The 22,961-nt window shown below is 47.9% G+C and overlaps 7 protein-coding genes across 7 annotated transcripts; 4 read left to right on the top strand and 3 right to left on the bottom strand.

Moving 5' to 3' along the window:
* The first annotated feature begins 815 nt into the window (after window positions 1–815).
* On the top strand, window positions 816–2,714 carry AGABI2DRAFT_190978 (hypothetical protein). Its single transcript, XM_006458724.1, has 5 exons — window positions 816–828; window positions 882–903; window positions 953–1,345; window positions 1,395–2,376; window positions 2,433–2,714. The coding sequence occupies exons 1-5, from the start codon at window positions 819–821 to the stop codon at window positions 2,445–2,447; spliced, it is 1,422 nt and encodes a 473-aa protein (XP_006458787.1). The 5' UTR covers window positions 816–818; the 3' UTR covers window positions 2,448–2,714.
* Window positions 2,715–3,726: 1,012 nt separating this feature from the next.
* Window positions 3,727–5,109, bottom strand: AGABI2DRAFT_64972 (hypothetical protein; the record flags this gene model as incomplete). Its single annotated transcript, XM_006458725.1, has 5 exons — window positions 3,727–4,422; window positions 4,477–4,532; window positions 4,589–4,789; window positions 4,835–4,892; window positions 4,948–5,109. 5 exons carry the CDS (start codon window positions 5,107–5,109, stop codon window positions 3,727–3,729), a joined length of 1,173 nt encoding a protein of 390 aa, XP_006458788.1.
* A 5,623-nt stretch (window positions 5,110–10,732) lies between these two features.
* Window positions 10,733–12,413, top strand: AGABI2DRAFT_190980 (hypothetical protein). The gene is made up of 5 exons (XM_006458726.1): window positions 10,733–11,022; window positions 11,076–11,133; window positions 11,182–11,383; window positions 11,440–11,491; window positions 11,547–12,413. Exons 1-5 carry the CDS (start codon window positions 10,747–10,749, stop codon window positions 12,234–12,236), a joined length of 1,278 nt encoding a protein of 425 aa, XP_006458789.1. The 5' UTR covers window positions 10,733–10,746; the 3' UTR covers window positions 12,237–12,413.
* A 326-nt stretch (window positions 12,414–12,739) lies between these two features.
* On the bottom strand, window positions 12,740–16,236 carry AGABI2DRAFT_177002 (hypothetical protein). The gene is made up of 16 exons (XM_006458727.1): window positions 16,089–16,236; window positions 15,970–16,038; window positions 15,792–15,920; window positions 15,717–15,734; window positions 15,552–15,658; window positions 15,367–15,495; window positions 15,220–15,307; window positions 15,152–15,165; window positions 14,903–15,095; window positions 14,546–14,846; window positions 14,214–14,491; window positions 13,958–14,151; window positions 13,673–13,904; window positions 13,400–13,624; window positions 13,302–13,351; window positions 12,740–13,248 (listed from the first exon to the last, which is right to left on the bottom strand). Exons 1-16 carry the CDS (start codon window positions 16,227–16,229, stop codon window positions 12,834–12,836), a joined length of 2,583 nt encoding a protein of 860 aa, XP_006458790.1. The 5' UTR covers window positions 16,230–16,236; the 3' UTR covers window positions 12,740–12,833.
* Window positions 16,237–16,962: 726 nt separating this feature from the next.
* AGABI2DRAFT_190982 (hypothetical protein) lies at window positions 16,963–18,006 on the top strand. Its single transcript, XM_006458728.1, has 3 exons — window positions 16,963–17,276; window positions 17,329–17,456; window positions 17,514–18,006. The coding sequence occupies exons 1-3, from the start codon at window positions 17,005–17,007 to the stop codon at window positions 17,729–17,731; spliced, it is 618 nt and encodes a 205-aa protein (XP_006458791.1). The 5' UTR covers window positions 16,963–17,004; the 3' UTR covers window positions 17,732–18,006.
* A 344-nt stretch (window positions 18,007–18,350) lies between these two features.
* AGABI2DRAFT_115808 (hypothetical protein) lies at window positions 18,351–20,132 on the top strand (the record flags this gene model as incomplete). Its single annotated transcript, XM_006458729.1, has 3 exons — window positions 18,351–18,583; window positions 18,659–18,842; window positions 18,894–20,132. The coding sequence occupies 3 exons, from the start codon at window positions 18,351–18,353 to the stop codon at window positions 20,130–20,132; spliced, it is 1,656 nt and encodes a 551-aa protein (XP_006458792.1).
* Window positions 20,133–20,315: 183 nt separating this feature from the next.
* AGABI2DRAFT_190985 (hypothetical protein) lies at window positions 20,316–22,488 on the bottom strand. Its single transcript, XM_006458730.1, has 5 exons — window positions 21,955–22,488; window positions 21,843–21,900; window positions 21,597–21,794; window positions 21,485–21,540; window positions 20,316–21,433 (listed from the first exon to the last, which is right to left on the bottom strand). Exons 1-5 carry the CDS (start codon window positions 22,228–22,230, stop codon window positions 20,405–20,407), a joined length of 1,617 nt encoding a protein of 538 aa, XP_006458793.1. The 5' UTR covers window positions 22,231–22,488; the 3' UTR covers window positions 20,316–20,404.
* Window positions 22,489–22,961: the final 473 nt, after the last annotated feature.

Below are 22,961 nucleotides of genomic sequence, written 5' to 3' on the forward strand. Positions count from 1 at the left end.
ATTACTTTGAATCATATCACTTGGGTCCGCTTGTCAACTAACGCAACACCTTAATTCAGTAAAAGACGGCTTTCCTGATGCCGCGGCAAAGATGCCAAATTGACCACACATTCAAATGATGCCGCTATAAATTAGCTCTCACTGCTATCAAGATGCCCGCAGTCCCACATGGTAAGCAGTGCCTGGCTACCGAGTAAAAATGGTAACAACTGTCGGCATCCAGGTTTTGGTAACATTGCAGCTCCTGGTGAGCAAACCTCAATTCCATTTCCCGTCAGTTTCCTCGGATCGAAACTAAATTTGGATTTCACTAAATTTGGAGTGCAGGCGGCTCTATCAGCCTCTAAACGTCAAACCCGTTCATGCATCCAAATACCGATTTCAATCTACTAGGTTGATATTGCGATTATGAGAGAAGGCATTAGGAACGCTCGAAGATTGTGTTTCGCGCCTGCAATTAGGGGTTCTGTGTTGGGAACAATACTGCCAGGAGAGGATGTAACTTCCGATGAGGATCTTGATGGATATGTACGAAGCATGGGGGCAACGTTTACCCATGGTGTTGGGCCTGCAGCAATGTCTCCTCGTGGTGCAAGTTGGTAGGTGGTTGACCCAGACTTTCGAGTCGAGGGGACAAGCGACGCATCTATGCTGCTGATTGCTAGCCATTTGTTTGGAAGCCGTCAGTGCCGAGCGGGGGCCGGTCTACGGGATCGCGGAACGAGGGAGCCGACGCTGTGGGAAAGGCATAAATTACGTAATAAATGTAGAGAATGGATGGGAAATATTGAATTTGGGCTTGTCTCCTGCCAGTGCGAATGGCTGCCCGTAAGTCGCTTTTTCTACCGCAAGGCTGTGTTTTTCTGATTTTTTCTGCTCAGCGCCGCCGCCGACGACCCTGCCGTGCGTGTCTCCCACAGTCTGCGCCGTATCTTGACTGATCCCTATCCAGCACGGGCACCTCAACCACCCCGACCTTGGCCCCTACAACTCCATTACCGCCGCCGCCGACGACTACGACCACCCCGACCCCCCCACCAACAACCTCGACTACCACGCCCATCCCCGACACAACCTCGACTACTAGCACAGTCTCATTTCCACCCACTACCTCCACCTCGTCGACAACCTCAACAACACTTTCCTTGCCTGTTCCCACGACTACTTCCAGCACCACTTCCACCACTTCCACCACCACTTCTGAGTCCACAACGGCCATTGTGAGCACGTCGGGTGGAAATGTTGTCACTATCACCTCCGTCGTCACTACCTCTTCCTCCCGCAACATCGCACCCACTGGCGCCCTCAGCGGTGGCGACACCAGCAACACGGATTCTTCCAATGGGCAAGTCACATACTCTTTCAGGCTTACTATTACTCATTCCGTCCAACAGATTCTTCGACAACAGAGGCGCTGTCGCAGGTGTTTTTACTGTCGTTGGACTTGTTGGCCTCGCCATCTTGATCGCTCTGATCGTGACGACCATCCGTCGCCGAAGAGTAAAAAGATTTGATGACGAGACTGCTGCTGCCGCTCGCGATGCTGCCAATACTCAAATACCCAACTTTGCAGCATATGCAGACGACGACGACGATTTCCGGCCTGGAGCTTATGGTACAAGCGGTGCTAAGTTTTCAGATGCATCACATGGCACATATGCCCAAACTCCGATGGCTGTGCCAGAGTCATATGGCATGCGCGAAATGTCACCGCATGGACCCAATCCTGGCGAGTATTTCGATCCTACAACCTTGGAGGGTTCTGCACCCGCAGGTGCGGCCGGTATCGGTGTCGCGAGAGCGAGAAGTATGCGTGATGGCGGTTATGCTGCCGGCCTGACTGAGGGCGCATCACCATATGCCGCTTTTGCCGCCCCTGGTTTGAACCCCGCCCAATCACAATACCCCCACGGCATGATTCGCGGTGCCGGTGGCCCCGAATTTGACTTGGAGCGACGACCCTCGCAAATGACCCAACAAACCGATTATTCTGGGATTTCGAGGAACAAATCGTACAATGCCGCGTCGAGCACGGTCGCCCCTTCGTACCAATCCGATCATTCATATATCCCTTCCAGTAATGACAGTGGAAGTTTGTATTCCCAAGGACAACAAGGTGGATACCCTAACAGTTTCAATGCCTTTGCAGCAAGTGGACAACAGAGATTGCAAACTATACCTGCCGCGCGATCCGAAGAGGATCTGAGCGCGGCATATGGTGGTTATACCACTGAACCAGTAGAGACGAGGGCGGCTTATTCTCAATCGCCCGCGCCTGGACCGTTACCCAACCCATTCTCGGCAACGCCAGGTCGCCCTGATGAGTACGATGGTCATTCAGATGACGAAGAGGAACCACCTAGGCGGATCTTGAAGGTTTGTTTTTCTGAGCTTGCCGTCTCCCACTAGTTGCTCACCAAGTTGATTGATAGGTTGCAAATGAATAGTTGCAGAACAAATGTTGAATAAGGATATGAATGCAGGTAACCTAGTAACGGTGTATGGTCTTTTTCTTTGCTCTCTTTGGTGTTCTTGTCGAATGCGTCGATGCCTTTATTGCTTCATCCGACTTTCTTTTCGTCGCTCCTTAATCCTACAAACGCCGCTCCTTCCTTCCCTCCTCTCTTGTTCAGATTCTTATCTATATTTTGTCCTTGGAGACGGTTGACTGTATGTCCCTCCTGAAAATTATTATTCGACCGGGTTTATATTTCTCTTGTTGTTTATCTTCTTGTATGTATAGCTTGCCTACCCTGTTTATGAACGCCCTCCGTTAACTTGGTATATTTGTGTATATCCTTTTCTTTTTTCTATGACTATTTATATCTTATTATAGGAGTCTCTTTGTTCTTGGTGTGTGTTTAGTTGGTCCTTCGGTGATTTCGAAACACCGTAAATGGAGGTTGGGGTTATATATATATAATAGTTTTGATATTATATTTCTTGTTGGGTGGTTGCTTGAATCGATTAATTGAATTGGTTGGGACTTTGTATTGTCTTTTTAACGGAGTGGGAGCTCTGGTGGGAATAGAAGGCGTCAGGATGCCTACTCGGCGGCTAATCAAAATGAGGATTTGTGTGGTTGTTGTCTAGGATGTAATAGGATCAAGCGTCGCACGAAGGTGAGAATGAAAGATTTAAACTTGGATGTGATTCGAGGCTGATGATGATGATCTCTGCCCGGCCCTTACGGCCCCTTACGGCCCTGCTGGACGTGGGGACGCCGGCAAATTCCGTTACACTCGAGACGTTATCTTTTTCAACCATGTGATGATAAATTCTTCGAATTCGCATTCACCGCTACTTGGACTGTTCATCATGCGCAATATTGGACTTTTGTCGTCTTTCCCCTTCATTTTGCGCTGTCAAACGAAAATAGTGAAGAACTGGAAGGGTAGGTGAAGAGGGTTATTAGGACGAAGAGATGGAAGAGCTCTCGATGAGGCGATTAAAATGTGGCGGAATGTTTGATTAACGAAAAGGTTTCAGGAGCAGGTACAGGAGCGTTCAGAGGTATCATGTCGGATGAACTCGAGGAAGTCAAGGCTACTACGCAAAGCAATCGTACGTTGACAGGCAACTCAAATAGGTATGATAACGATACAGTGAAAGTTGAATTTATTATGACAGTCACAGCATGGATAACAATTTGCAGATAACAAGTTTACAGATGTACCAAAGATGTATGCCACAAATAAAAAAAGAAGAATACAAGAGGTTAGCGCTTTAGGCGGTGGTGGCTGCGGGGCCAACGTCTACGAGGGGGTCAGAGTATGTAGGGAGTTCGACTGGGGGGAAGGGGAGAGTTCCTAGCTCGGGGAGCTCGACTTCGGGGTAATCGGGGGTCGCGTAGTAGTTGTTGCTTTCGCCATCCTCGAATCTACCGTAAGGGAAGATTTCGGTGCAACCCCTAGCCTCCATAGCGGTGAAGAAATAGTGGATGTTGGCCCTGATGGCGTCCAACAAGTTACCGGTCGGGTTGGGGTAGAGAGTGCGGAGAGTGTGGTTGACGTGGTACTCGAAGATACCGCACTTGTCGTCAAGTCTGGGTGCATTACGGTCAACAGTGTAAGTGTTGATACCGGCGATGTTTGCTCCTGGCTCAATGGGGTGGATAGCGTGTACAACGGCCTCGTTGTCGGCGCTCATGGGGCGTGCAGCCCTGTGGAAGTCATCGGGGAAACGTGCGGCTTCGAAGAAGCTGCGGGCATGGTCGAGCCTGAGTTGACCATCGTCTTGGCGTCCATCGACCCACATGTTGATGGGGTTGACGGCTTCGGAGTAAGCAGAGAAGAGTCGGGGAGCGACGATGGTGAAGGTCGGGTTGTGTTGGACACCATCTTGGATACGTTTGAGACGGAACTGGCCAGCGGCGGTAAGGTTGTACCTTCCACCACCGAACCTGTTGCTGTATTCAATGAACTGTGATCGAAGTGGTCAGATCCTGGAAGCGTCAAAATATGGGAGATAACATACTCCTTGGAAAAGGGTCTCGTTGAAGCTCTCGACATCACCACCATCATAGAAATCAGCTGGAGACCAAGTAAGCCACTTGATTAGGATAACTATGGCAATACGCGAAACTCACCGCGAGTCATAGAACTGTCACCCTCGAACACGTTGTGAGTGTTCAAACCACCAATAGTCGCCATCGGTTGTTCTTTTGGGTCTGGTCCGGTCTTCGGGGACTTCTCACCAATACTGACCAAGTCAGTGATCAAGTTTCCGTTGACCATGAAGGCAGCGTAACAGGTGAACTTGGACAAGTCGTTGTTCATGTTGAAACCTGCTCAAAGTCAGCGAAAGGACGTGAAGGAAGACCTGAAGCACTGACCTTCCATGGCACCACGGACGATGTTAGATGGTGACTCAATACCGTTGCGGCTGATGTACTGTCAATTTGGGGTCAGATGTTACCGAGAAGCAAACTAGAAAAATGGTACGTACACCGTGGTTGGCGAGAGTGTTCAAAGCCGGGCAAGGACCACGGATGTCGCCTTCACCCGGAGCAATGAAAGGATGGTCGGCATCGTTGACCAACTTAACACCACCGTACTCGAGGGGTCCTGGGGGTGGTGGTGGCCTTGTGTATTCGCCGAAGCCACTCATGGCATCGTCCAATTCTTGCCTCGACAAGCCAGCCAATGAACCATGTGCTGGGAATGCGGCGGCGGGAGCAGCCAAAGCCACTGCGAGCGCAACGAAGGATAGGAAGCCGACCATGACTGAACAGCGAACTGATTTTCCTTCTCTTGCCAGGCATCCTTTTATACCTTTCCTGATTTGATACAGTTTCGCAAACGCAAAGTTCGCGTAGCCTAAAGGACCGACGTCGTACTGCCGGGTGTGAGAAAGGTTCGAGACATCAAGTACTCTCTGACATACAGCCGCACTCGGTTTTCTGCAGGGTGAGGCGGGGTCATATTCGTCAATAATCAGTTCGAGAGTGACGTATGCGTTTGACATGTTCTCTGTTGTAAGTTCGACCGTTACTGCATATCATCCCAGACGACTTATGATTGAACGTTATGCTGTTCTTGAGGTATAATATCTACACGCTGCTGTTCAGTGCACGAATGAGCCAATCGTTCTAGTCAGCACCCACTCACTTCTGTGCATTCGATATCCCAGGAACGTCTGGCAGTGCCAAGAATATGCTCAGAGCCAACAAAATATGAATTTACCTGGGACTTGTATATCACGTATGTATGATACCTATCTTTGATTTAGATGAGTTGATCAGTTATACGGGTCCGTATTGCCAAGACATGAACGATTCAGATCAGTTGTATGGGTTCGTGCTGCCAAGGCGAGTGGTCGACCGTGGATAACATTATAGGACGAGAGTTAGCTATCAATAATTTCACTGGCTGCAATCAACGAGTTATGGTGGGGCGGGAGAAGTCAGAATCCATGTGATGGATCATAAAAATGGCCATTCCCATGCCGAGAATTGAGATACGGTGACTCACAGTCTCTCCGGATCGCATTATCAGAAATCCTGGCACATCGCTTGAAAAGGCGTAAATGATGCCTCAACTCGGGAACGTTTCCATGCCTATCAGCGCTTGTCCCTCACCCGGAAGGAGCCAACACCCATCGAGAAAGGGTTGATGGGCCATGGCACCAGACTCCTTGATCCGCATATTCGGATTATAACACAAAACTATTCCAACTTCATTTGCTTATTCGCACCAGTTTCCCTTCGACCATAACGTTCTGCGGCATTCTACCGTAGGCGAAGGTGCGACCACAGGACGACGGCCAGGTCTGTTTACTTTCAGCACTGCTACTGGCAGGAACGATCTAGATTGTACGAATCCGATGTTTTAAAAACAGTCGGACCTAGGAAACTGCATACCTGGGGAAACCCAGTGGGTATAATTGCACAATTTGCTTACATAAAATGATTTCACAAATCGGATATCGGAATTTGTCGGTAGAGCCATTTGGATGTGTTACCGACAGGTTACCGAACCCTTCAAGTGAGAGAAGGAAGACGACCGTGACGCAGATCTTGCCTCAGTCACTTATGCTTCGGTCAAGGCACGTGATGATGAAATTGACAATAATCCCATTAATATTATGCATTATTAGTGTGTCCAACGATAGGGGTCGTCCACAGGAAATGGGGCACTAGAAGCTGCACTGTTTCCGTAAAAATATTGACTAGTAAGTGGACGAATTTTGCCACCCACCTTGCCTAGCTCGGACTAGTGTCACTAGCCCACTTCATGATCACTGATCAGGTAACGATTACGCACAGAGTCTGATGCCAAGCTCGTCTATCCGGAACTCCATCACATTCCATTCCCCCTGAGGCCTCTCCACCGCCAGAGTTACGACAAACTCGACTGTACCTCGTTCTGGTGCATCAGGACCTGGCCGCGGGCAACGCTTTATAATATTTTTGACGTAATCAGCCATTGCAAATCCTATGCAAATTTCAAAGTCCCTGAGTGACCGAGTCCGACGTGAGCGCCATCAGCGCATCGCCCTCGTTGAAACGAAGTTTTTAGGGCTGCGCTGCTTCGTAGAAATAAGTCAAGGGCTTTGACAAACCGATTGCTACTCTAATAGGATCGGCTCTGATCCGGTCTGGCCATTGCGAGCTCCCAGTCAAAGCGCCGCTTTAGCTACTGATCATTTTACTTACATGGAGACGAAATCCTTATTATCAAATACATAAAAGAACGAAAAAATATCTCATGGTTCAAATTTCAAAGTCTTTTTATGTGCCATGGACCTGCATATCCAATACGCTGACGGACTCACCGAGAGGTAAACCTACGCCGTGATAGATCCAACTATAACTGAAAATTAGTGCTTCTTCTATTTGATACATATGGTTCTGATGTCCGAGGCGAGACGAGATGCATCATGTCTATAATGGCAAAACTCTGAGGGAAACTCACATTTGCTGTAGCCCGCAAAACTCTCATCATTGATATAGCTGATGTGGATTTCTCCACGCACATGAGTTGTTATGCTTCCGAAGCTGTTGAAGCGCTGACTCAACAGTCTGTTAGAACGCTGGCGGAATTGGAATTGGCCAAGGAATAGTCTGCCAAGGTATAGCCAAGGATAAGAGAGAAGATTAGTGTAGATCCTGCCGTATTTCCGTAATGACACTGAAGTGACATTACCCTTATCTTGTTGCTTCTCTTCTACAAAAATAGGATATAGTGATCAACGCATTGACCACAATAGTTTGACACTAGCTCGGATGACACTCTGTCAGTGTCAAGTCAGTGTACCGGGTTTAAGCTACACCAACCCTTGAGAAAAGCGTATTTCTATAAAAAGGGACCGACGAAAGATGCTCGATATGGTAGCTTTATATATCGTCCATAGTCGTGCCTTATTAATTTAGGTTTTTAGACGAAGTACTAGGGTGAAAGATAGCAAAAGATAGAAAAAGGTTCTAAAAGGAAATGATAATATTGAATAGTATTGTTTTCTAGCGTCACTGCTCCCGTTAAGATAATTTTATGATACGCACTTTCTTTTTTCACAAAAACTACAAATGCTTGTCGTTTTGATGAACGGTTCTTCGGCCACTTGATATCCTTCAATCATCCCTCGATCGTTATCCACATAACCTTCAATCCCAAATCTTATCATGGACTCACTTTTTGATCCGTTCAACTTGCCTCCGACGCGTCTGTCACGCCACGCGCAGGATTATATTGCGCCACCAAAATGCGCAGTGCTCCATCTGCGATAGTGATCACACTATACACACCACGTTAGGATTATTTCTTCTCAATACATTTCGAATGAAGGTCTATGTTTGGTTATTAGGGTAGAGTTGTGTTAAGCATCATACCCTTTATCTCGGCTGGGAAGGATAAGGCGAATGGGTGCTCCACCGCTGTGGTAAAGTTCACATCTTGAATCACCGCCGTGCCATCCTTTCGCTCGCTTCAGCGCTCTACGGGGGGTAAAGGTCCTATCCCGTTGATGACCCTTCCAGTAATTGCTCGGATCATCATTGACTCCAATGAGATTGGATGTGCTGGCTGCTGTTAAGCTCGCTAGTCAGCACAATCAAGTCAAGCCCAAGCTAGTCGTCATGAATGTAGGGGGTAAATCGATTATTGTTCCTCACGCAAGCATGATTTACTTTTTAGCACCGGTGAGTTTGCTAATGTGATGATTCCGTAAGAGTGGACCGTGTCCGAAACGATCGATAGTTCACTATCGTCAAATCAGATGGTGATCATATCGTTGCAAATGCTTTCAATGGACCAAGACCTCTTTTTTACACCCTAGACGGTGCAAAATCTTGGGGCGTCGTCACTTTTGTCACGTACAAATCATGGAAATTATACGGCATATTTCCCCAGACATCCAGTGCCCTCATATAAATTCACACTATCACATTTTCAGATACGGCAGCAACAGTTGGTACTGTACTTATTAAGCTCTTCCCGAAGCTCACTGATGCCAGCTGGGATGAATAAAGTTCTCTTAGCAAGACAAATAGGCTCGTTTTTGCTTTGCTTGACCCGCCGGTGCCAGTGCTACGAATCTTCATTTTTTGACCTTGCTTTAGACAACGCCAATTATTCCGATGCTCCTGCTATTATCTTTCCTTTCAATAATCTCTATGAAATATTCAACGACCAAATCGGGCAGGAACAGGACTCGGTTGGCGGATCAGGTGAACTGAGTGAATTTAACTTCTCGCCTGAGAACTGAGTGAACCGTGAAACAGCTGAAATTCTGTCGATATGTCATTGGTCTCTTTCAAATGAGTAAATTTCCCTCATCTCAACCCTCAGAAACTTTAATCCATTATCTTGTCATTAACTTGGTTGCAGGTAGAGCCTGTCTCGGGCTGACCCTGAAACTGTTGCTCACAATCCGATGGTCCACGTATATACGGTTGGAGGCTGAGTGCATTTCACAGATATCGTTACATGTAACCGAATCAAGAAATCATCATGCGGGGACTATTACGAGAGACTGATAATTATCAAGGAGAAATATGATTCGAACTCTGTGTTTATAGTACGCTGAAAGGGTCGGATCCGAGGTATGGGATATCTTATCGAATAATCCCAAATAATGACGATTGCCATATACTTTCGACTTTGTCGTTCCGTTTATCGTTTCAATCTCTTAATGCCGTGTCACATCTTCGAGACAACTGCGTTAATCTGGCATTGGTCAGGTGTTGTTTTCGTATAGGACAATATTTTGAAGCTTGCAACATAATGGCAGGGACCCACGGATATTCGCATTTCTCCCTGAGTATACTCGGCGCTTCGATTTTCAACCAATGCTACCCCACGGGACTATTCAGTAAAATCATCATTAACAGGATCATTCTGAGTGCGGAATACATGGGGATGCGTGAGAGTGTATGAGGGACGCGTTGACATATAATCTAAGGAATAGCTGTCACCGAGTTCAGGCTCGACATATAGGAAGCGGTTCTTTGTTTGAAGGGACCTTGGGACCGAAAGGACATTTTGGCCGGAATCTAGCGAGGTTTTGTATATGTGATGAAGGCGAGTGTACCCGAGGAGATGGCCACCAACTGTTCAGGATCCAATGGGAATCCTGAATTATCGTGTCTCAATTACCGGGTGCATCCAGGTATGGGGAGCCGAACTCCCCATATCTCTCGGCTGTGCGCAATCAGTGTTATAAACGTTTGTCGCCCCGAGTTTTGAATATATAACTTAACGGCGGCACCCAAACATCAAAGTCACTTGAAGTCAAAGATAGTAATCATGCCAAGCCCCAGGTAGACAGTGAGGGGAGGGGTCTATTCTTAGCATAGCAGGAGATCTGTGGTGATTGCAACTGTACGGAAGTCGGTGGTGACTAGTCAGCTCGCACGTCGAGTAATTCTTGCTTGAGGACATCGCAGATGAATAGGCCTACGGGCTGACAGTCCATTTATCCATATCCAATCATAAATTCGGATTATAAATTGAAAGGGCCGAGTTTGCGGATTTATAACCCAATATATTCGATATCAACCTCGATACGTCACACTCATAACTGATCTATTGATTGTCTTTTCCAGGCCTGATGCTCCACTAATGTTTCTACACCCGCGTCACCCGGCGACCAGCGCATATCGAGCGCTCTATGGGGATTTTTTGAGGCCGGGATTACTTTCACGCCTGTTGTGCCAGGTCGGCTTTCGAGAAACTACATCAAAGCGAGCAACCTATAAAAGCATGCGAGCAAAGAGGTCAATCCCCAGATCCAGTTCGCTGTTCAGTCATGGTCGGCTTCCTATCCTTTGTCACCCTCGCAATCGCGCTGGCTGCTCCCGCTACCGCATTCCCAGCACATGGTTCATTGGCTGGCTTGTCGAGGCAAGAACTGGATGATGCCATGAGTGGCTTCGGCGAATATAAGAGACCGCCACCACCCCCAGGACCCCTCGAGTACGGTGGTGTTAAGTTGGTCAACGATGCAGAACATCCTTTCATTGCTCCGGGTGAAGGCGACATCCGTGGTCCTTGCCCTGCTTTGAACACTCTCGCCAACCACGGTGTACGTACCATTTTATAGCCTGCTTCTCGCTAATATCTGACCGCAAATCACAGTACATCAGCCGCAACGGTATCGAGTCTCCTTCTAACATCGTCCGTGGTGCCATGGAAGGTTAGTGCTTCAGGTCTTCCTTCACGTCCTTTCGCTGACTTTGAGCAGGTTTCAACATGAACAACGACTTGTCCAAGTTCACTTGCTACGCTGCCTTCATGGTCAACGGAAACTTGATCACTGACTTGGTCAGTATCGGTGAGAAGTCCCCGAAGACTGGACCCGATCCAAAAGAACAACCGATGGCGACTATTGGTGGATTGAACACCCACAACGTGTTCGAGGGTGACAGTTCTATGACTCGCGGTGAGTTTCGCGTATCGCCACAGTTATCCTAATCAATTGGCTTACTTGGTCTCCAGCTGATTTCTATGATGGTGGTGATGTCGAGAGCTTTAACGAGACCTTGTTCCAAGGCGTATGTTATCTCGATATTTTGAAGTTTCCGACATCTGATCACTTTATAGTTCCTCGAATACAGCAACAGGTTCGGTGGTGGAAGGTATAACCTTACCGCCGCTGGCCAGTACCGTCTCAAGCGTATCCAAGATGGTGTCCAGCACAACCCGACCTTCACCATCGTCGCTCCCCGACTCTTCTCTGCTTACTCAGAAGCCGTCAACCCCATCAACATGTGGGTAGATGGACGCCAAGACGATGGTCAACTCAGGCTCGACCATGCCCGCAGCTTCTTCGAAAACGCCCGTTACCCCGATGACTTCCACAGGGCTGCACGCCCCATGAGCGCTGACAATGAGGCCGTTGTGCACGCTATCCACCCCATTGAGCCAGGAGCAAACATCGCTGGTGTCAATACTTACACTGTGGACCGTAATGCACCCAGACTCGACGACAAGTGCGGTATCTTCGAGTACCACGTCAACCACACTCTCCGCACTCTCTACCCCAACCCGACCGGTAACTTGTTGGACGCCATCAGGGCCAACATCCACTATTTCTACACCGCTATGGAAGCTAGAGGTTGCACAGAAATATTCCCTTACGGTAGATTCGAGGATGGCGAAAGCAACAACTACTACGCGCCCCCTGATTTCCCCGAAGTCGATCTTCCCGAGCTAGGAACTCTCCCCTTCCCCCCCGTCGAGCTCCCTACATACTCTGACCCCCTCGTAGACGTCGGTCCCGGAGCCGCCACCGCCTAAAGTCTAACGTCCTTTATTCTCTCTTATCCACCACCTAGGATCGGTTAAAGCCGAGGCAGTGTATCCCTCAGTCCGTTTTAAGCATTGAATTAGATGTTAGTTTATATATATACTGTTACAAATATTGTTAGTATATATTTCACTCACTTGCTTGAAAATCAGAAATCTTTTTTTACTATCAAAGTGTGATTTATTATGTTTCTAGGATGCTTAAGTCAACCAGAAAGCCTTGGAGAGGGCAGTTGTAAGGGGGTTGATTTCACGGTTTGCTCAGTTGACAGCCCCTTGCGGCTATTCATCTTTTCACTGAATGCGAGCCTGAATGTACTTCAAGATCCTAGCTTCGATTCACTGATATTGAGAATGATATTTTTGGACGGGATCGCACTTGGCAATACCTTGATAATTGCTTACTATGATTTGCGCCAAGGAATATGAGCCGAGTAATCATTTTCACAGTTACAATCCAAGTGTGCTAACGTGCACAACACCCTGCTCATCTCGATATACGACATGTATCTCATCGAATGAATCCATATGATCCTTCGAAGTTCTTATAACACATAATATAAGTACAAGGTCATATTCACAACGCGGTCACAAGCCTCTCCACCCAAAGCCTTTCTCGACGTTGAATCGTCCAAGAAGTTCCTGTCCCTCTCCTACACCCTCCTCACTCGTAAACGCAACTCTGACATCATACGCACCATTCTCAACGACCCACTCCTTATCCCAATACGATACACTCAGTCTATCCATTACAAGTTCAACTTCTCGACTCTCGCCAGGTTTGACGTCCCTCATTTTCTCGAATCCACGAAGCTGCCAGCGCGGGTGAGTGAGTTCCGAGGTCTTTGGCAAGCCGATATAGAGTTGAACGACTTGAGATCCAGTTATGTTTCCGGTGTTGGTAAGCTTAACAGTGGCTTTGAGATCAAATTGGTCGCCGGAAACGATAGGTTGTGAGAGACGGAGGTCTGAAATATTGAACGACGTGTACGATAAACCATGGCTAGAAATTGCACGTTAAATACTTTCGTAAATCCACTCTCAGTTCCCACTTACCCAAACGCGAAGAGAGGTTCGATATTACGATGTTGATAATGTTTATAACCCTGAACCTCAATGTTAGCACGGAATTACGAATCAGTGCCGTTACTTACCACGTAAAGACCTTCAGCGTACGTCACCTTTCCTTTCTCAGAATGGAAATAGCCATGAGCAGGAACATCCTCCAATCGCTTCGGGAAGGTCAATGAAAGCTTTCCAGAAGGATTATGATTCCCAAAAATGACGTCGGCGATAGCATCGCCAGTAGCATTACCTAGATACCAGGTATGTAGGAGGGAAGAAACTTGGTCGACCCAAGGCATAGTTATAGCGGAACCCTGTTCAGATCATCAGGAGCCTGTACACATTGATGATTTGCTACGAACCGCTTGAGTGACGACGACAGCACGAGGATTTGCAGCAACGACTTTTTGTACCAATTCGTCGGTACGGCCGGGAAGGGCAAGGGTGGTACGGTCATTACCCTCTGTCTCCCAATCACCGTTTAAACCGACAACGATAATAACGGCATCAGCGTCTTTTGCGATTGAGACAGCGGAATTGAGGAGCTCATCAGGATCTTCAACTTCAGCGCCCCCAAGGCGAATACCAGGGTTACTGCAAAAAAAAAGGTTAAGTACATATTCTATAATGAACGGTCATCGACTTACCTATCCATGATTGTTTCGGTTTCATCACCATCAGCTGGCCCACGAACATTACAGAAGTCGACATAAATCTCATGCTTGACACCAGCTTTCAACTCAACAACGCCAGTCTCCTCTTCTGAACCACATCCAAAGAATTCTACACCGCGACGTTGACGCGTCCAGTTGTCAATTACCAGTTTTCCATCGACGAACAGCTTCATACATCAATAACAAACATGGCTCAGTCATGAGGATGACACGCGTAGTAGTTGCGTACCTTGGCTCTTCCAGCAGCGGTCAATCCAAATTCGAATTTACAATCACGCTCTCGCGGTTTCAAATAACCTTTCATACGAAGCGTCCACTTCTTGGTTATACCGGCAGGAGAAGAACTGCTGATGAACATTCTTGTCTCGTCAACATATTGTGTTTTTATCGGCGTAGGCAAGGCAACGAGGCTATCGTCATTTTCATGAGCATGCCAAGACCCAGTCCAGCCACGTTGGCCGGACTCAGTGAACAAATCGAAATCCAAAGTCGGTAACGTCTTGACCGCTATGGGTTCCATGATATTAGTGAATACCTGGTAATTCAGTTCAAATACCGTACCTCTAGCGCCTTCGCTGTAAGTAACCTCGATGTTTGGGTTGACTTCTTTCAGAGCCTTGACGATACCGTCGTAGGGAGAGACGAAGTAGGACGGCTTGAGGGCAGCAGAACCTCCACCAGATAGTACAGCGGCTTTGGCATTACCACCCACGATCGCAACTTTCTTTAAACTTTTACGGTCCAAGGGAAGGACTTTCTTGTCGTTCTTGAGCAGAACAATAGATTCTGCAGCAAATTTCCGCATGAGAGCATTATCTTCGTCTGAATCAAGAGTGCGTTCAAGGCCATCGCCGTCCAAAATCTTACAAAAATAAGCCATGAGTATACCGTTAACCTGAATAAATATTAAAAAATTACTTCAGGGGCGCCTTGAGCACATTTTTTGACAAGCTCGAGGACTTTTCGAGCACGCTCTTTGACTTTCTTGGCGGTTACTTTCCTAGATTGAATTGATCGGTTGACAGACTCGAGTGTACGCCATTTGTTAAGGCCGGGCATTTCAAGGTCAAGACCGGCATTTAAACCCACATCGACGCTGTACGTGCCGAACCTAGAAGAAAATCGTTGATAAAAGAGTTAACTTATTATTGCTGAATTGGTGCATACCAGTCGCTCATGATCTACATTTAAGGTAAGTCAGCTCTGTTCGATTGTATAGTTCACTTAAACTGTACCATGACATCTGATTTCCACTCATCGCGTAATATTTTCTGTAGAAGTTCGGGATTCTCGCAAACGTGAATACCGTTAACACGGTTGTACCTGAATGATATAACTCAATCAATCCTGGATAGAGTAGAGAAGCTAAGGCATATACTCACGCGGTCATGATCGCCCATGGAGAGGCATATTTCTGAGCCAGCATGAACGGAAGGAGATAAATCTCCCGAAGAGGTCGTTCGGCAATGATACTGTCATATCCAGTTCGATCATCTTCCTTGTCATTTCCCCTGGAATAAGGTTGTTAGGCGTAAATCTGTGAGATGAAATGAATTGGGTAGCTTACACGAAATGCTTGATAGTGGCGCCAATACCCCCTTTCTGAATTCCGTTGATGTAGGCACTGCAAAGCATACCAGACAGGAAAGGGTCCTCCGAAAAACTTTCAAAACTCTTGAGGAAAATGTCAATTACGGATAATTTCGTCGTTCGTGGTCACGGGTATGCTTACCCTACCACCGAGGGGATTCTAGATATAGAATGAAATTCACGATAATTCAAAGGAAAGATAATAATAAGGACTGACACGTTGGATGTTACAAGTTGGAGCGAGGATAACAGAGGCGGATCTGAGCTTTGCTTCTCTAGCGAGAAGCTTGAGACCAACTTCTTCAAGTAGGTCACGATCGAAAGTTGCGCCCATTGCAGTGGATGACTAGAAAGTTTCAGGAGCCGGTCCATAGGAATACATCTTTCCCGCTCACCGGCAAACACTTGGCTGGCGTGCCCATAAAGAAATGATTTCCTCGGATACCATTGGGCCCGTCGCTAACCTGATATAAGATCAATACGCCGGAATTTAGAGTAGTTCAGGGTCGTATACCTTCACAGCGGGAATCTGCAGCCTCTCAATTGCATGAGTATGCCAAAATCCAACTCCAGCACTCAAAAGAATGGCTTCATCGGTAGTCAATGCGTCGACAATTTTATCAATGTCAGCGTTGGCAAAGTCAGAGGGAGGCATCTTCGATGGTTCGTGTGGTGAAAATTCAATACATCGTCCATACTCTTTTATATGCAGACCGCGAGGTGAGAGAAAGATTATCCGATGTTTAGCCGATAATTTTCCAGGAAAACTCACCTGACATTAGCCATCTCACTTGACCGGTGACCACTCAATTGGATTGAGACAGGCCAACGTATTCTCCGGTCAATCAGGCTGTCGTCGCCCCTAGGCCTCACGTCTGCTCATCCCGGGAGTTGCTCCGAGACTAGTGGGACGTTGAATTCCGGAGGGTAGAATGTCGATCACGTTGGTCACTCCTGGGAAGAGAAGAAGATTCGAGTGGACAGCTGGCTTCGATGGATTCCGTTGAAAATGAGTTGAATTCTGATGGTGGATACGTAAGAATTGAATTACATCAGCGACTATAAGTATAGTGCGATCAACTAAAATTCCTGACTAGAATAGAAACCAAGTACACACGTCGTGCTGTAGCACCAATGCCAGCTGTGTGAAAGCCTTGTGGACGTCATGGAGTAGGAAGGAAGGTGCAATACTGCGAATGGATCAGAATTTCACGCTCTCTTCACTTCTTTCAAAAAGGGGCGTCCAGGAAAGGCATGTCAGCGAGTTGGACATCGAGAATGGACGAAGAAGCGAGTGGGGAGAGCGTGGGTTCTGTAATTCAGGGCCGTGGAAAGACTGAAAGGGGCTTTACCCACGAGCAATTTTTATATATATAACAGTCGAACGACTTCACTTGACTTTGGAGCAGTCCACTACAGTACAGTACAGTATGATTTTCAACGTCAAATTGGTTCTCCTGGCCCTCGTTTCCGTAGTGGCAGCCCAGTCTTCATCCTCTGATACTAGTGCTCCCGGTTCCTCGTCTTCCTCCTCTGCTGCTTCCTCTGCTGCCTCATCCCCGCCTCCTGCAACAACATCCTCTCCTGCAAATGTTACTACCACTATCAGTGGTCCATTCCCCTCTGGCGCCCCGGCTGATCTGACTGCTTGCATCCTCGACTGTGTCTCGACCGCTGCTTCACAGAGTGAATGCGTCAGCTTGTAATTCGTTTCTTTTTGTTCTGTCTTTCGACAACTGACTGTCTCATTACAGTACCAATCTGACGTGTGTTTGCACGTCTACGGCCTTCCAATCAGCTGCAACCAGCTGCCTGATGGCTAATTGTACTCAGGCAGACGTTACCGCAGCTACCAACCTCCAAATGACACAATGTGCCGCTGGTATGTGGTTATCGACCTAAAATCCGTTCTATCGTGAGGAATAACGTTTATGAATAGTGAATGGATCTTCTGGTGCCTCTAGTATGGCTTCTAATACTGTATCCAATACTGCCTCCGGTAGTGGCACGCCGATCGCCCCTCCCCCAACTGGGGCATCGGACATGACTTCTCCGGCACCCTCACCCACCGCTCCTAATGGTGCTCACATGTCCGCTGCTAGTGGTATTTGGGCCTTTGCTGCTGGTCTTATAGGAATCGCTGCGGCTGCTCTCTAGGAGAAGCCGCTAGGAATGACTTTCGCGACGACATGCAACGAATGCCTTATTTTGATACCCTACTACTCATACTTATTGATTGCATGTTGAATGTTGTTGGACTTTCATAAAAGGAGGGTCTACGTATATTCCTCCCGTGTCAGGTTATCGTCTTTCAAGTAAAGTTGACCTGTTTATCCTAATGGCCGTGTACTCGAAATCACAAGTAGAAACGATGCGTAGAGCAGTGACCGTTCAAGTCGAGTAAAATCGCGAATTGAATTCTGTGAGTCTAGATTGAAGGCCAGCTTGAACTTGGATTCATCGGCGTTTGGTCGCCGGATATGGGACTTTCCGAAACTCTTAGTGAGGTTGAGGCGGTATTCGAAGGCCGGCCTGGATATTTGAATTTAGCAGCTGATCTGGTGTCATCATCAACTCACTAGAATTGAAACAGGCTGTTCTATCAAGGTCATTTTCCAGTCCAGTTGTCTGCATAACTGAGGTGCTGGTTGGCCTCGGCTATCTCGGCTTTCCCACGTGCTGTCAGAACTGTTGTTGACATGTGGAATTTGACCAGAATTTGACGCGACCCATTGTGTTTGATGTTTTGATATTTCGACAACAAAAAATTACCGCCATGTCAAGTCTTCCTCAAGTATCTGGGTTTTCGTTTTCACTGTTCACTCCCTCCTCAATACGCTTTGGTCCTCGGCTTGGAGAAGCTATTCTCAAACGCGCTGAACAAACTGAGATACGGATTCAGACGCCTCATTTCCTGACCACTACCTCTCGCGGAGTTATTCCACATCTCTCGCGCGATCATTATGGATCCAGCGGCATCCATTGGGTAAATGTGCCCTTTGAAAGCTTGTGAGTTCTCTCAATGATCCCGCTGGTGAGCTCTCTGTTACTCAATTTCAATCACTTTGGTTTCATTACAAAAAGTTTAGCCGTTCCTCCACCTGTACCCACTCTCGTCCACGGAAGAACACCTCTACATACTTTTTTGGGCTTTTCTCCCGGCCAACATATTGTATCTATGTCTCTTAGGGATCCGGAAAATGGAAGAGAAATGCCAGCGAATGGAAATAACCACGTTTCCGCATATAGTCTTCAGGGCGTTCGGAAAGTGAGTTTGCCATGTTCTTCCTTTGCCGCTTCGTCATCTGAGTATTATCAGGTAGCACCTCGAGACTGGAAATCATACGTTTACTCTTGTAAACCTGATATCGTCTTTGCATTATCCGATACTCCATATACAGAGCCACCTTATTCCCAGAAACGATTAACAAAGAGCAACGACCGTTCTGCGTCATGGCTCGCAAACATCATCGCATCAGGTCCCGCCGCGGCAGACGTTGATATATCTTACAAACCTAGCATCTTTGTGCATATGGCTGGGTCGACCAGCATACCTGCCCGAAAAGCATTCGCAGAGGGCCTGCTAGAAAAGCTTTTTGGTCCCGAGGCTGAAACCATCAAGCCTCTCCAGACACTCGACCAGGGAGTTTCTGGCTACTCATTCGATCTCGTACCACTTCGCCTATCACTTGGAGCGCAACCCCAATATTCACCAGCGCCAACATCTACGCTCAAAGCCACCGTTTCCCCTTCTCTTTCCATTTCGGATTCCCAAAATGAACTCGAACCAGCGCTACCTTTCCATATGGATCAACTACCGCCTCTTTTACAAGTATCTCTCGAGGCTTTGCCGACGACGAAGCTACGACTTGTAAATACCATAAACTCCCCACATGAGATTCTTCGCTTGATCTCCACCGTTGGTATCGATATATTTGACGCCCGCTGGGCTCAACGCGCAGGAGACATCGGCGTATCTCTTGACTTCACATTTCCCGCTCCGTCTTCCCCGTCTACGAACCGACTCAAATCGAGGTCAAACGGGAAGATAGATATCGGACACAACTTGTACGACGACTCATACACACATGATTATTCATCTTTCAGTAGCGAGCATTGTGAATGTTCCGCTTGTTCGCCTGTCGCTCCTTCAACTCGGATTTATCATGGCGCGGATGATCCTTCTTACACTTACGAACAAGAACCTTCTCCACTTCAAAAGAGGATTAAAGCGAGCTTTACGCGGGCTTATATTCATCATCTCTTACATACCCACGAAATGTCATCTCATTCATTGCTCGTTATGCATAATCTCTCGATCTTGGAGTCATTCTTCTCTTCCATTCGTTTGGTGTTGTTGAAAGGGGACAACGGAGAATGGGAGAGGGAGGTCAAGAGGTTCATGGACGTGTATGATGAACGGTTGGAAGTGTTTGATGAAGCTAGGGATATGTGGCGAGAGGTTGATTTGGCTAGGGGTAAAGGAAGGTTGGCAAGAGAAAAGGCAAAGTTTCAGGAGGAGAATGGAGAAGTTGTTGAAGGTGTCGTTGCCTCATGAAGTCGGATGGAAGTTGTAATCGAGGAAGTTCGTCAAACTTGGAGACGAAAGTCAAATATTCTTATACGCCGACTGCTCTTGTCAGTATTCAATTTATAAATCTTAACAAATGATTATCAAGGTCTTGTCGGAGTTACCATTCTTACCACATACTCAAAGCTGATTTCATTCTAACAGTTGCGAGATGATCAACAAATTGCAAAATAATATTTCTAGTATACTCTATCACAGAGGGTGTACCAAATACAAGTGTTTCAATCTTTAGGAGATATCTACGCTGTCGAGGCGGCAGGTGCTGCAGGTGCTGGCGCAGCTGGCATGGGGCCTGCAGGAGCGGGAGTTTCTGGCTCTGAAGTTGCGGGCATTGTGGGTGCCGGCCCGGAAGCTAGGGGCAGTGAGGGTGCTGGCTCGGAAGCTGCAGGCATCGAAGGGGCGGTTGCCGGCATGGTGAGGACGGGCTCAGAGGCGGGCATAGAGGCTGCGGGCTCCGGGACGGGCATGGAAGCTGCGGGCATGGAGGCAACGGGCTCAGAGGCGGGCATGGAGGCAGCGGGTTCAGAGACGGGCGTGGTGGCAGCGGGCATGGAGGCAGCGGGCATGGAGGCAGCGGGTTCTTCAGGAGTCTCGGGCGCTGGGGCCGGGGCGTCAGAGTATGTAGGGAGATCGACGGGGGGGAAGGGGAGAGTTCCCAGCTCAGGGAGCTCGACTTCGGGGTAATCAGGGGTCGCGTAGTAGTTGTTGCTTTCGCCATCCTCGAATCTACCGTAAGGGAAGATTTCGGTGCAACCCCTAGCCTCCATAGCGGTGAAGAAGTAGTGGATGTTGGCCCTGATCGCGTCCAACAAGTTGCCGGTGGGGTTGGGATAGAGAGTGCGGAGAGTGTGGTTGACGTGGTACTCGAAGATACCGCACTTGTCAGCCAGTCTGGGTGCATTACGGTCAACAGTGTAAGTGTTAACACCAGCAATGTTTGCTCCGGGCTCAATGGGGTGGATAGCATGAACCACGGCCTCGTTGTCAGCGCTCATGGGGCGTGCAGCCCTGTGGAAGTCATCGGGGAAACGGGCGGCTTCGAAGAAGCTGCGGGCATGGTCGAGCCTGAGTTGTCCATCGTCTTGGCGTCCATCGACCCACATGTTGATGGGGTTGACGGCTTCGGAGTAAGCAGAGAAGAGTCGGGGAGCGACGATGGTGAAGGTCGGGTTGTGCTCGACACCATCTTGGATACGTTTGAGACGGAACTGGCCAGCGGCGGTAAGGTTATACCTTCCACCACCGAACCTGTTGCTGTATTCAATGAACTGTGAAGGGAATCAGATGCCGGAAGATTCGAAATATACGAAGCAACATACGCCTTGGAAGAGGGTCTCGTTGAAGCTCTCGACATCACCACCATCATAGAAATCAGCTAGAGACAAAGTAAGTCATTTGATTAAAATAACTGTGGCGATGCGCGAAACTCACCGCGAGTCATAGAACTGTCACCCTCGAACACGTTGTGGGTGTTCAAACCACCAATAGTCGCCATCGGTTGTTCTTTTGGATCGGGTCCAGTCTTCGGGGACTTCTCACCGATACTGACCAAGTCAGTGATCAAGTTTCCGTTGACCATGAAGGCAGCGTAGCAAGTGAACTTGGACAAGTCGTTGTTCATGTTGAAACCTGCTCAAAGTCAGCGAAAGGACGTGAAGGAAGACCTGAAGCACTAACCTTCCATGGCACCACGGACGATGTTAGAAGGAGACTCAATACCATTGCGGCTGATGTACTGTGATTTGCGGTCAGATGTTACCGAGAAGCAAGCTGGAGAAATGGTACATACACCGTGGTTAGCGAGAGTGTTCAAAGCCGGGCAAGGACCACGGATGTCGCCTTCGCCTGGAGCAATGAAAGGATGTTCGGCATCGTTGACGAGTTTAACACCACCGTACTCGAGTGGTCCCGGGGGTGGTGGCGGCCTTGTGTATTCTCCGAAGCCACTCATGGCGTCATCCAACTCTTGCCTCGACAAACCAGCCAATGAAGCATGTGCTGGGAATGCGGTAGCGGGAGCAGCCAGCGCGATTGCGAGGGTGACGAAGGATAGGAAGCCGACCATGATTGAACAGCGAACTGATTTTCCTTACCCCTTCCCAGCCTTGCTTTTATACCCTTACGACTTTGGTCTAGTTCGCAAAAAACCAGGTGTCGCATAGCCGACCGCCTCGAAGAGGAAGTCAAAATCTTGTCGGGTGCAAGAGACCCTGAATGAGATGATTGTCACGCACAGCGCCCGACACCACTGGCACTCGGTTGCTACAGGGTGAGCGGGAACGTCGACGAAAATAGAAAAGAAGCTATAACAGATCAATGTGAGAGTGACGTCGGCGAAAATGACTTGGAAAGTTCTTGGTACTGAACTCCGGGAAATCTGGCCCTTACCCTGCATCATTCCAGCCTATCATTGGACGTCACTAACGTGTTGGCCAGCGCTATATCCGCGCTAAGCAAGCATACCCCATAAATGGTGTAAATTGTCGAGTAATTTGTCTTGGAAAGCGGGTCCGTATCATTTTTCATCGACGTTGTTACATTTCACCATCTCATCAACTGTTCCGCAGGACAAAACCAAAAGGTAATATACCTGGGGCTTACTCAATATTACGTACCGTTACGGTGTTCACATTTCGTGGATTTAGATCAACTTTACGGGTCCATGCTGCCAAGAATCAAGTTAGGCAACTGTAGACAAAAGGGGTCGAACATAACAACAAGAGTTCATGTGGGGAATTTTTGACTTGCAGAGATGCAAACTCTCTGATTAGCAGACGGAGATTAGCGGAAGTAGAA

This window comes from Agaricus bisporus (assembly GCF_000300575.1).
Source record: "Agaricus bisporus var. bisporus H97 unplaced genomic scaffold AGABI2scaffold_2, whole genome shotgun sequence".
Lineage (NCBI taxonomy): Eukaryota > Fungi > Basidiomycota > Agaricomycetes > Agaricales > Agaricaceae > Agaricus > Agaricus bisporus.

What these genes read in the sequence shown, in the direction of transcription:
- AGABI2DRAFT_190978 (XM_006458724.1), top strand. An exon ending in CCGCCGCCGACGACCCTGCC is followed by an intron (nt 904 to 952) that starts GTGCGTGTCTCC and finishes ATCCCTATCCAG; the next exon opens with CACGGGCACCTCAACCACCC. An exon ending in AACACGGATTCTTCCAATGG is followed by an intron (nt 1,346 to 1,394) that starts GCAAGTCACATA and finishes TCCGTCCAACAG; the next exon opens with ATTCTTCGACAACAGAGGCG.
- AGABI2DRAFT_190980 (XM_006458726.1), top strand. Translation starts at nt 10,747, where the DNA reads ATGGTCGGCTTCCTATCCTTTGTCACCCTCGCAATCGCGCTGGCTGCT. An exon ending in ACACTCTCGCCAACCACGGT is followed by an intron (nt 11,023 to 11,075) that starts GTACGTACCATT and finishes CGCAAATCACAG; the next exon opens with TACATCAGCCGCAACGGTAT. An exon ending in AGTTCTATGACTCGCGGTGA is followed by an intron (nt 11,384 to 11,439) that starts GTTTCGCGTATC and finishes GTCTCCAGCTGA; the next exon opens with TTTCTATGATGGTGGTGATG.
- AGABI2DRAFT_177002 (XM_006458727.1), bottom strand. Translation starts at nt 16,229, where the DNA reads ATGCCTCCCTCTGACTTTGCCAACGCTGACATTGATAAAATTGTCGAC. An exon ending in GTGCTCAAGGCGCCCCTGAA is followed by an intron (nt 14,847 to 14,902) that starts GTAATTTTTTAA and finishes TATTTTTGTAAG; the next exon opens with ATTTTGGACGGCGATGGCCT. An exon ending in CTGTCGTCGTCACTCAAGCG is followed by an intron (nt 13,625 to 13,672) that starts GTTCGTAGCAAA and finishes TGATCTGAACAG; the next exon opens with GGTTCCGCTATAACTATGCC.
- AGABI2DRAFT_190982 (XM_006458728.1), top strand. Translation starts at nt 17,005, where the DNA reads ATGATTTTCAACGTCAAATTGGTTCTCCTGGCCCTCGTTTCCGTAGTG. An exon ending in CAGAGTGAATGCGTCAGCTT is followed by an intron (nt 17,277 to 17,328) that starts GTAATTCGTTTC and finishes GTCTCATTACAG; the next exon opens with TACCAATCTGACGTGTGTTT. An exon ending in AATGACACAATGTGCCGCTG is followed by an intron (nt 17,457 to 17,513) that starts GTATGTGGTTAT and finishes GTTTATGAATAG; the next exon opens with TGAATGGATCTTCTGGTGCC.
- AGABI2DRAFT_190985 (XM_006458730.1), bottom strand. Translation starts at nt 22,230, where the DNA reads ATGGTCGGCTTCCTATCCTTCGTCACCCTCGCAATCGCGCTGGCTGCT. An exon ending in ACACTCTCGCTAACCACGGT is followed by an intron (nt 21,901 to 21,954) that starts GTATGTACCATT and finishes CGCAAATCACAG; the next exon opens with TACATCAGCCGCAATGGTAT. An exon ending in ACGAGACCCTCTTCCAAGGC is followed by an intron (nt 21,434 to 21,484) that starts GTATGTTGCTTC and finishes TTCCCTTCACAG; the next exon opens with TTCATTGAATACAGCAACAG.